Below are 12312 nucleotides of genomic sequence, written 5' to 3'. Positions count from 1 at the left end.
AAAGGTAGGCTCCTCTGACACATGGACCTTTTTTGCTTTGCAAATATGGCTGTTATGAGTACTTTCTTCTTGGCAGAAACTAATAAAGAAACTGTTCCTGCTTTCTGCCTCCCATCCCATTAGTCAGCTATTTATCTTTGTGCCTTCTCTAATGTCAAAGTATTAGGGTACTGTCAGATGTGTAGAGTTGAAAAAAATCACAGATCAGCTATGCAACTCACAGAACATGAACTAGATTGTGCTCTATTGTCCTGTTTGAATGATCTGTCAGGGTGCAGTCTGCCAGAATGATTGTGTTGTGTGTATTAACAGTTTGGCATAAGTCTAAAGATAATTACCGTTTGTAAGCATGTCACATAATTAATTGTAGCATTTAATTAATACTTAATTATTGTAAAAAATCAAATTCTCCCTTTTAAATATATTATTAGACCATCTAAGACTGGAGTGGGCCACTGGCTGAAGACGTTTCCTCTAGATCTTTGAATGTTCGGTGAACTTGTTCTTGAAGTATTTAGTTAAATCAGCTGTAGTGTCCTGGGACATTTATATTCTCAATCTTATAATGGCCATGATTTCAAGATCAATTTATTAAATCTTCCTGTTGGCCCTATTTAGCTTGGGGTTTGTGATCTTCTGTGGTCTGTTGCGTGCTCTCCCTGATTGTGTTTCTTCTGTGTCTTGCAGAGGGTCCTGGCTCTTTGCCCTGGGCCGGGGGCTCTGCCTCTAAGCCTGGGAAGCCCAAAGGAAAGAAGAAGTTCTCCTCAGTCAGACAGAAATTTGATGTAAGTCCCCATCTTATCCCATCTGCTCTTCTGAAATTACAGCTTCCCCTCTATATTTCTGTTTGCCCCAACTTTAATATCCAAATCATTTCCCCCCCCCCAGCTTGGAATACTGAATCCCACTTCCACCTGCCTTCCCTCCAGTGTCTTTATCTGCATGTTGTCTCCCTCTTTGTGCTGGGAGTGCTGGCCTCTGGCCTCCACGCTATAAGCTGCTGACACCATGTACAGTAAAATCCCAAATTTACGTCCTGCCATTGAAGCGGAAAGGCCGGTTTTACGGAATGAAAGTGACTGGGTGGCACTGGCTGTTTCCCACTTGAGCACACACTTCCCTGTTCAGTCGTTTCTTTCCCATTGCATTTAAACAGCAATCTCTAAATTTTGCATCCTCATCTTAGCATCATGCAACTGGAAATGTTACACCATACGCAGATGAATTGGCAGACAAGCTCCTTGAAAGAATACAGCTTCGGATTCACCACTGTGAAAGACTTGGGGAGTGTTACCTCGTGGAAATTGAATTGCTCGCCGAATCCTCAGTTTCCTTGCATAGTCCCGCTGTGAAATAAATACAGTACATCTTTTTCTTTGACCATATTGCTGTTCTCTGATTCTCACCATCCTCAATAATATAAAATCTATTACCGTGATTATTCATCCATATGCAGTAGGCTTTGTGTTTGTTAATGAAGGAAAGACGCAAGACTACATGTTTTAGTTTCCAACATTATTATTTGACTAATTTGTGAAGAGTGAACTACACAACACCCATCTTAAGGAAAATCTTTTTTGGAATGAAATTGACCTGACCTATTTCATAAAAATGGGATTTTACTATAATCTTATGTAGACTCAAACCCATTCACAGTTCACTACACAGCTACTATTCTTATGAGAGTAGCTATGTGGTCTGTATGTTTATACATGTCTGTATTTGGTATGTACCCCAGGGGGCACTTTTTCCAGTGTGTTACAGAGGTAAAATTCTCTTTAGGGAACTAGGGCCTGACAGGGCTGCAACCATATTATTTTTCTTAGGATTTTTTTTATTCATGCAAGTTTTGGTCTGCATATTATTTCATAAAAATACAATGGGTAATAGGGAGACTCTTTCAAACCCTGCCCCTCTACAATGTAATCTAAATTTTTTGTACAACATTACCGCTAGCTGCAATACCACTGCCATTCCAGAGAAGCCACAAGACTCCTCGTTTAGTAGTTTGTTCCATATCGGGTTTTGTGAGCTGCCAGTAAATACGCAAATATATCCACCATCTGGTGGAGGTTATTTCGAGATTCGTACTTTTTGTTATGGGAGTTCTCTGGTACAGCTGTTGGAGAAGCTGGAATGGGTCAAGCTGCTAAGCAGTGGGAGTCTTTTGCTCATTTTCCCTGATCTGCATAACTCCATGGCTCTCTCTCTCCCACAGCACCGCTTCCAGCCCCAGAACCCCCTCAGCGGCGCGCAGCCCTTCAGCCCAAGGGAGGCCGGGGCGGAGGAGGAGGAGCTGCGTCTCAGCGCACACACGCTGCTGCTGCCCACCAGGGGGCAGCTGGAGGCTCGGATGATGGTGACGGCCTTTGAGCTCGGCTTGGACAACGTCACCGAGGATGCTGTCAGCACACTGGTCTGCGCTGTGGAGGTACGATGATGGGGATGGAGGAGGATGGAGGATAATAGGATTTTTTGTTTTACAAAAATCCTTCCTCAGTTCCTGCACGTTTTCCACAGAGAAGGTATAGGAGAGACAGGGGTATCTGCAGATAGACCAACTATGGTTTGGCATAATATGGTTCCAACTTCCAAACCAGTTCTTTGTGATCTTGCACTGCAGCTGCCTGTGCCTCTGCTCTAATTAAAATGAGTTATTCTCAGTTACTGGCTAGCTCCTTTTTATTGTTATGAGGAAATTAATGTGCTTATTGCATGATTTTCTTTTTATTCATTGCCAGTTATGATTAGAGGTAATTTATTGTAAGGAACCACATGGGTCATATCTACCACATCTTGACAGGCAAAATATGACAAAAGATTTTTGGAAGGGGTTTATAGTGTTTTAAGTGTTTTAGTTTGTAGTGTTTTAAGGTGTGTGATAAAAGGCTCAGGGGACAGGTTACTCTCGCTCTCTCTCGCTCTCTCTCGCTCTCTCTCGCTCTCTCTCGCTCTCTCTCGCTCTCTCTCGCTCTCTCTCGCTCTCTCTCGCTCTCTCTCGCTCTCTCTCGCTCTCGCTCGCTCTCTCTCGCTCTCTCTCGCTCTCGCTCTCTCTCTCGCTCTCTCTCGCTCTCTCTCGCTCTCTCTCGCTCTCTCTCGCTCTCGTCACTTTGTACATGAGGGGCTCAGTGAATTTACGCTACAGTGCCCTGACAACTGTTCTCCGGCTTTTGCTGTTGTGATTTTAAACTCATTGGCTAAAACCAAGTGGTGACCAACTGAAGCCTCATCCTTTTAACTCTTTTCAATTTTCTTTTGTGCACCTGTTCACAACAATCCATGCAGAACTGTTTCCATATTTTTCCAGTTCTTTCACCTTTTCTTTCCAGTGTTTTTTCTAAATTATTTTCAATGTTTATGTAGTGTTGCATTACAACCAATTGGACTCTACTTGAATTTGCCACCCTTAGCTTTCAATGAAGCGGACGCTTCTAAATGCATCATCCTGTTTCTACCCCTGCTTTCAGAAAATGACATTTGACATAAATGACATAGATGCTGATCATGATGTTTTTAAGTCTTCCCAGAATTTGGCTGGTGGCCTATATGAAACCATTTGTCAAGCCCTCAGCTGTAATCTCTTCTACTCATCTGATCTGCATACCCAGGAACTGGGAAGCCCTGATAAACTCATTGTTCACTCTTTTCTTGCACGTTTTGAAAGAAGGGACTTTCTTTTTTAGTGTTGTTGATATCTTAAATTTCATGAACAAAGCTCAAGACAATTTGGGAACAAAAGATTGCAAGAAACAAAAACCCCCTCCAGTTTCAAACCTATTTTTTTGCATAAGACCTTATAGTGTACCCTGTCCTTCCTCCTCCTCCGTCACTGCTTTGAAATGGGGAAGTGAAATGGTGTTCAGCGTGTGTTTAATATATTTACAGCCGAGGAAAAGCGTTGTATAGTGGTTGGACAGTAAAGGGATCAGAGAGGGATGATGCGCTTCAGTTGAAATGCAGGAGATCACTTTAAAAGCATACATGATTCTTTAGCTGGTTTTAAAATGGGCACAAGCCAGTATCTAGTATGAATTAGTGTGGGAGGATGAGGGATCTTTCTCTGCTCTTTCGTGATGAGGTACTTTTCAACAGCTTCTTCTTTACTATTTTTGGACTAACCCTTGGGTGCTTTTTAAATACACAGTTTTTCCAGTTTGAATTTCTGTAGGGATTCCAAGAACCTTGGCTTTAAGTGTAGAGCAGCTGCCAGTTTGCCAACAAGCATAAAGATATTTAACTTTAATATAGGGGTGTATGTTGGCACTGTGTTGTAAAGACCTGAAAATCTGCTCCCGGACAAGTCAGTACACCTCCTTGAAGGAATGTCTAAAGAGACAAATTTTTACCTGGTTCCCCCTGTGCTCCCAGAAAGAGAGTAAGCTAACATCAAAGTCATACCTTTCCACTCAGTCATAGAAAGGCACGCACCCTTCTACTGAATTGGCTGCAAGACCCTGCTGCCTTACTAAATTGTCTCATAAGCAGAAGCATTCAGTGTTAATGTACACCTTTTCTCTCACCCCCCTGAATAATAGTAATTAAGGGGTCTAAATGCGACCCTCCCCCCCAAGATCACATAAATATCTTTGATACTTCTGGCATCTGCTGGATCTTGGTGCCAATGTTATATACAGTACATTGTGTTGTATTTTACTTAAACAACAAACTAAAAGGCAACAAAGTCTACTGTTGTACTAAGTCACATCCTGCAGGGTTCTTGAGGACAGTGATGGCTGAAGTCCATCTAACCGTATGAACTCATGCATATCAACCAGTACATTTGGAGATCTCTGCAGCCATTCATTGATGCCCAGGTCCAGACCTGCCCACACCAACAAGCCATTTGAAAAGGGCCCCTGCCTGCCATATAATAATATAACAAAGGTGTGTAGCAGGTGCCTGTACAATTAAAACTTATAACAGTTGAGTTGCTAACATTCCAGTTCACGAGGAAATAGGTTCACAGTAACAAAAAAAAATCCACTAACTTTTTAAAAAATTCAATCCTTTATTAGAAGAGCAGGACACAGTCTTGCGGAGATTCATTTTTATTGAGTTCAATAAGTACAGCAGTGTACGTCGGGTCTGTTTTCTAATTTCTAAATGAGTTTGGCTTATTTCATGCTCAAGAGGTTTGCATCCTGTTCTTTGAAGTTGATTGCTCTTTCTCTTGATAACTTCGTTAGGCGCAGGTCATTTTCTTTTTCCTCTACAAAGATGGTTCTTTTATTTTAACAGACCTTGTGGTGGTGTGTTCACCAATACAAAGCTGTAAACTTAACATATACCAGGAATTTTTCCATACATATTAAGTACTTGCACTTTGACCTTGAATATATGCTGATGTGTCCCACTTCACAGACTTATCCAAAATCTGTTACTGGCTGCCTAAAATATGTGCTGAAATAGACAAATACAATGCTATTTTCCATCGCTTCCCAAAACCAAAAAAAACCTACCCCTTATTTGCAATTTTATGACATAATTATTCTATTTAAAGTTTTATTTACTTTCTGTTTCTGTCTTTTTAAACAGTATTCCTGGGAAGAATTGTCAGCTATTCAAACAAACTATTTGTTGATTTAAAAACCAGAAATGAAAATATCTGGGTTTTTAGAAATTAGAGTTGTCGGAAAGACAACATATTAATTGTATCCAGGATATGCTGCATATGTTTTTCCATCTGCACGGTTCAGTTTGTATCTAGAAGTTGGTGCAGAAGAAGTGTAGACTGGCTGAGGCGTGCAATTGTCCCTCTGCCCCAGCAACATGTGGCTGGCAGTCTGGGGTGGTGGGGACATGCCTGCTTTGTGGAAACCAAAGAATATCTCGGTAAACAGCCTTTTCTGTTCAATGGGAACAGAAGTATGTTTAGAGCTTTGGATGAGAGATTTAGCAGACTGCATACACAGGGACAGAACAAAACTCCAGCTGAAAGATGACAGAAAGGACTTCCAAAATGGCACCAAACGTTGTCAGTAGTGAGGCTACCGAGTGAGGAGTCCCAGGAGGCCCCTTGAGGGAGCAAAAAGCAATCATTGTGGCATGAGTCAGAAGGCCGAGCCATGGCCTCCAGAGGTGGTGAGTGTTCCAGCTTCGTCCATGCATTCGCCTCTACACAAAGAGGAGGAGTACAAGTTATCTCTTCCACTGCCCTAACCTCTGGAGAGGAAGGAGGAAGACTATTGGCTGCTGCCCTGCCCCTGCTGGCATCCTTCCCAGTATTCCCAGGAGGGGCTGACATTTTACCCATTACCAGAGAGCATCTCTAGGTAACTGGCCTCCTGCCTTACGTCTTCAGTGTCCTGCCCAGCGGTTCCAGTGGGGTAGGGTGTCAGCAGGCTGTTGACATCCAGCCTGTTGTCTTCAGAGGGATAAGATGCCATGACATCAACACCCTGCCTGTCATCCTTTGTACATGGTACCTTCCTGAAATCTTCAGTAAAAGAACACTGCCAGATAATGGATTGCCTCTCTAGCCATTGGAACGTGAGGATCTCACAGCTGTACCCTTGAAGAGCTGACCTTGCAACAGTATTCTACATTAAGGTTCCAAGATGGAGTGCCCCATGCACTACTGCAAGGGAAAGTGGGGACCCTTTTCTGCCAGCTCTAGGTGGATTCAAGAAGGAGGACAGCCATCTGGGATTTTTCCCTCTTTTCTGTCCATGTTGTGTTTTAGTAGGCAGTTGCTTATGCATGTTGTAGGGATGAGCTCTGTAGTAGAATATGTGATAGGTTGCCTGCAGATACTGTAGCAAAGAAACTGCCACTAGAAGCTGCCAGAAACATTGGATTTAAGTATTCACAGATTTACTTGCTGCAGTGTATAACAGTTTTACCTGTGTTTTGGAAAGCAAAGTTTTCTCACAGGCTTTAGCAAGGTCTCTGAATACAAGGGTGCCACACAGTGGAAGAATTGTTGTCTTTATAGGTTGGTTTTTGTGGTCTTTAGTGGTCAATAGCAATCCCATCTTAATGCAACCTGTCAGATATGCATATAACATTCAAAATATCATGTCAGTTTGGGAAAGCAGGTAATACAATGCACTTTAAACATTCTAGATCGTATGTAAACCTGTTTGTCAAGTGCTGAATACCTGCTGATTTTAAAAGCACCTTCCAAATGGCACCTGATAAAAACTTACAAAACAACTGATTTGGTTCAATTAAATAATTAAGGTATATAAATTGAAGGGAAACCAAAAACGGTCCTCAAGAACCAGGTTCGCTCACCTCTGTTCTAAACTAATAGCTCTTGTGTAAAAATCACATGTTAAATAGCGTTATATTGATAATGTTACTGTGTTACTGGATGTCAGGCAGCATACATAGAGGTACTGTACCACCTCAAGGCCATCAAAAGCATAGGCGGTACAACATATATAAAACTCTACAATGTTATGGACGTTAATACTGCAGGGGCAGGAGACAACCTTAGGTATATACCCATTATTGTAAATAAGCACAGTATAGGAAAACACAAGGCATGTTGCATTCAAAATAAGATTGTCTTCTGTGGCAGTTGTTCTACTTTTTGAATAAAGTTTTACCATTACTGATTTGGTAAATTAGCAGTTTTGCTAATTCTGACAAGGTGGCACAGTATAGTAGAGCAGTGCTAATTGTGCTGATCTTGTTCTGTCAACTTTAGTTTTTGATGAACAAGAGCATTTTTATTTCGTAAGTGGATATTTTATGAAAAACATACTTGGATATGTGAGAATATGGACAGGATCTTCCTTTATCATATCTGTGTTCATAGACTCTAAGAAAATTGAAGGTGTTTTCATTTAATTACACATTCCTGTAGCCACATTCAGTACTTGCAGGCCAGCCCTTTCTCATGGCCACAGAAAACCATGAGGCAAAAGTCTGCAAGCACTGTAATACAGACCCACTTGGTGGCATGATCAGCTTGCAATGGCAGTTTCTTAACTTGAATTTGTTAATGTACCGTTCTGTCATGGTAGAATTATCTTTCTTTTAAAAATTAAACCTTTGATTTCATTGTTAAATGCTCACACTTGTAGGCTGCATACAATAATATATACAATCTGGCTTTTAGACAATTTGAGAAAATTCAGCTGTTGGTGGCCCTTTCTCAGGACTAGACATTGCCACTTTGGCAGGACCGTTGAGTGAAGGTTAGCAGGCTGGCTGGAGCCGAGGCTCGAGTCTCCACTGGAGATAGGGAACATTCTGGCTTGCGCATCTGAAACTGGTAGTCAGCTGTTCTTTGTTCTTCAGGTTTGCACGGCCGTCCCAAGCGTATACTTCAATGCCAGCATTACCAGTTCACACAAAAACGACAAAGAGACAGAAAGATGATGAAACATTTATGCATAGAAAACTTCTAGACCACCTTCCTCCCTCTCTGTTCCAGCACCACCTGAAAGATGTCCTGACAGCGGTGGTCTCCCGGAGAAAGGCGTACCGACTGCGTGACGGGCACTTCCCCTATGCCTTCGGTAGTGACATCACACCGCAGCCCTACTTGAAGAACAGTGTGGCGGCCTACCAGAGCTGCACAGAGTGGTGAGGAAGGCCTGGGACATATCGCACTGCTCTTGCATATAAAGGCAGTTTCTAAATTTGATACAGAAGAACTTTTTAACACTATAGAATGTTATAAAAAAAAAAATACTGGTAAAATAATTTAACATAGAGGCTACCCTTGGTCTCTCTGTCACTACACGGTTTTCTACAGCTGATGTTTGAAGTGTTGGTGAGCTGTGGAAAAATCTGCATGTGCAAAAATAACAGAAGAACAAAGCTGTGCAAAGCTGCAGAAATGTGTTCCACCGGAACACAAGATCATTTTGATTGAAGCAGACATGTAAATTAAAACAGTACATGCACCCTAGTTCTTTACACTTGAGTAGGTGTGAGTGGTCAGTCTGTTTCTCATTTTGTGCTTCTAAATAAAACAGTTTTTTTTAGATATCCAGCATCTAGTTTCATAAAATTTGAAAAAACATCCCTTTGCATGTGTGCAATTTGAGACAACCATTATATAATAACAGCACATTGTAAATTAAGGATACAGTTATATCTTTAATTTACAATGTACTGTTTTCTGCAGACCTCTTAGTTTAATCAACATGTATATTTTTTTGGATTCTTAAAGCTATTTTGTCTATTAAATTTATCTTTTGCAAATCACAAGGCATATGAAGTTGTAGTAGTATCTATTGTTTGCTGCACTTCTTTGTTTAAAGAAATCTAACAGGATCTGCCTTCTTAATCCACACTGGCTATCCCACAAAACTATCTCATTATATTGCACGTGTCAGACCAATGCAGTATCAGACTTGCTGTGCCCGTAGTCTGTGTCTAGTCTGTATTATGCTATAGAACTCGCATCTTGTGGTGCTCCTCCACAGCACACTGCTAATAGGCTATGTGTATTCATACCCCACAGCTATCCACCAAGTGTAGCTCAGCTCAGACCTCTGGCTTTAGTAAATTCTCTGGCAGTATGTGTGGGAGGGCGAGTGTCTGTGTGTGGGTATCGACCAGGACAGCTTTGTGACAGCACAGTACATGGAGCAGCGGTAGCTTTGAGAGGAAGTTGGCTCCTGGCTCAGCCTGACTGAAGGGTGCGTCACTGTCTCACACCTTTCCAAGCTACAGGAACTCAAATGCTAATAAGTGGGGAAAAACTTAAGAATTTCCCCTTTTGCTCGCTTATTTTTTCAGTAATTCTCACTTTTGTCAAGTTTAAACATTTTGGCAGCCGCTTTTTACAGATTTCTTGTAGCTTCTTTCTCCTTACTGGAAGCATATGTGTGGGTATGCTTTTTTTACGTTCTGTAATTGTTTGATACGGTTTTACTTGAATTTACTTTAACCTGTAAACCTTCAAAACCACTGTTCCATCTGCTCTTTGTCTTTTTGGGGGCTGTGCCTCCACAGTGTGTTTAAACCTGCTTAACAGAAGAGTTTAGATTTATTGGGGCTAACTATGGTCCATTAGTGCTGTTCGGATATCTCGTTTGTACAGGAATTCACAGATCTGCTGTTGCTGCCGGCTGCTGCAGCTCAGGCTATTGACTGTGTGCATCCTTGTGGAATCCATGTATATACTGGTCAGATGAGGTCAAGATGTGAACTCACGTGTTCTGTATTCTAGCCTAAAAGCTTATTTTATTCATTGGTTTTAGTATGGGTTTATTTTGTGTTGTTTGTGCATGTCTTATGCTTTCAGAAGTGTGTACATAAAAGGTGCTTTAGAAAGGTCTTTCTATCTCCTCTGCCCCAGTAGCAGTATGATCTCCCTCTAACCTCCTCTCTCCAGTCCTCCCCCCAGTGCCTCTCTACCAGCAGGGCCGCCCCCCCAGGTGTCGCCAGATGAGGCAGAGCAGCAGGCTGCACTCCTGTTGGCCTGTTCAGGAGACTGTCTCCCTCCCCCACTGCCACCTATCAATATGTCGGACCTCCTGGAGGCACTGCAGGTATGGAGGACACCAGGGGGGCATGTTAGCAAGATAGTTTTATAGCTGCCTAATGATGGCGATTACAGCATGTCAGCACCTTTTAACTTACTTGCGTTTGCATGGAAACTAGGGAAAAGATTAGTCACTTTGCCAGTTGCTGTGCATGCATTTGTCACAAGTGAAAAATCAAAAGCCCTTAATATTTTACTTATTAAGTGTTATAAGTAATGGTTCCTTTTTTGAATATGGTATTAATTTAACATTTACAAATTATCATCTAAAAAATAAAATCGGGGTCTGCTGCTCTAAGCAGACATCCAGTGTGAACTGGATTCTTGTGGCATTCAGAACCACTGTGGAGCTTCAAGAACAAATACTTTCAGTGGATATTCATGTTAATGATGATGAACTATTCCTCCCTGACTGGCCACTGCTATTCACAGGTTCACCGGGAGGTCATGCCCTCTCACACTGTGTATGCCCTCAACATGGAGCGTATCCTGGCACGGCTGTGGCACCCCAGTCACGAAGAGCTGGAGCAGGACCACATCCACCGCCGGCGCCTGGCTGCCAAGGAAGGACTTCTGGTCTGTTGACCGGCTCTCGGAGAGACAGAGTGCTTCAGAAAGCAGGCCTGTGTGACCAAGCTTCCCAAGATAGTACAGTCTCCTCTGGGGCCTCTCCCAAAATGAACTCGTGCTTTTGGGAATGTCTACTAGACTGAACTTTTGGTTTCACTTTAAGAGGTGGTTCAACCCTACTTGTGATATAGAAATACAGAACACTGAGAGCCAGTATCCAGTAACTGTGGGAGGGGTGGGGGTGTCCCAAATTCTGATTCTGGTGATGAGAAACTCAAGGATTGTCAAAGGGACTCAAGGTAGTATTCAAACTTGTACAATGGGAAGTTCTAATCGCTGTTTAAACAACCTGAGAAGCACAAGATTTTTACAAAAACCAGTCTGGTCTTATGACTAACCTTCACAATATATAATCACAAATTGATGGCCTGGCCACATCAGAGATGGAGAGACAGTAGGGGTATAAATAAATTCAGGAACTTTCTGCTGAGGATGGATTGTGATAATAAAAGTGTCCAGTACTTAGCAGGTGTAGCTCACTGCTGCAGAAGATTAACCAAGTCAGCGCTGTCATGAAAGTAGTGAATGCCATTTTCAGCACCCTGCTTACTTTCTTCCCTGCACAGATTTATTTCCCAGCCCAGCCTGCTCTAAGGAGTCTGAGCAAGATGAAGTCTTATGTTAATGCTGCCAGATATCCTCAGGATCTGCTTAAATACATTGAGAAGTGTTTTCCCCCCTTCTCTGACACATTCAATCATACTAACTGAAGTGCTGTTTGTCAGTTGCTGATTAAAACACCCCATGAAGAGCATACATTTGTAAGTGATCATAAAAAGTTACATAAACTGTCATGAGTGTATAAGTCCGTCTTATACTAACAATTTAAAAGATGCTCTTGCCTTTATGAGGCTTAACCAAAAAGTAAAGGGATGAACAGCTCCAGTTCAGTCCAGGTCAGTGGGTTTATTCCACATCAGTTTTCTCTTTGCTACATCATTTACTTTCTTGATGAAAAGGATCATTCCAAGGCCTCTTGTTGATGACTTGAAGCTTACCTGTTAAACCTACACAGCGGTGCAGATCTCAAGGCTGGTAGAACCCGCTCCTGACTCTCTGCATTGTGACTCACCTCACCTTCCTGAGCTATAGCGGACGGGGCTGTGACGCTCAACAAGCTCTTGCTGTGATGTTTTGGTTGTAGACTATTTACAGGAGACGTACAAGTAATTTTGTCAGTACTGACTGTAAATAGTACATTGACTTATGTAATTAAAATAACTGATGCACTT

General features: G+C 42.0%; 1 protein-coding gene across 1 annotated transcript in view; it reads left to right on the top strand.

Moving 5' to 3' along the window:
- The window catches only part of tada1 (transcriptional adaptor 1), an 18083-nt gene extending 5771 nt beyond the window's left edge, over positions 1 to 12312 (top strand). The window contains exons 4-8 of the mRNA XM_088927102.1: positions 688 to 785; positions 2219 to 2431; positions 8387 to 8538; positions 10301 to 10457; positions 10883 to 12312. Coding sequence (XP_088783228.1) covers positions 688 to 785; positions 2219 to 2431; positions 8387 to 8538; positions 10301 to 10457; positions 10883 to 11035 — 773 coding nt within the window. The 3' untranslated portion in view covers positions 11036 to 12312. The remainder of the gene's footprint in view (positions 1 to 687; positions 786 to 2218; positions 2432 to 8386; positions 8539 to 10300; positions 10458 to 10882) is intronic.

The sequence above is a fragment of the Atractosteus spatula genome, chromosome 11 (assembly GCF_055471065.1).
Source record: "Atractosteus spatula isolate fAtrSpa1 chromosome 11, fAtrSpa1.hap1, whole genome shotgun sequence".
Lineage (NCBI taxonomy): Eukaryota > Metazoa > Chordata > Actinopteri > Semionotiformes > Lepisosteidae > Atractosteus > Atractosteus spatula.
This window is presented reverse-complemented; position numbering and strand designations above follow the sequence as displayed.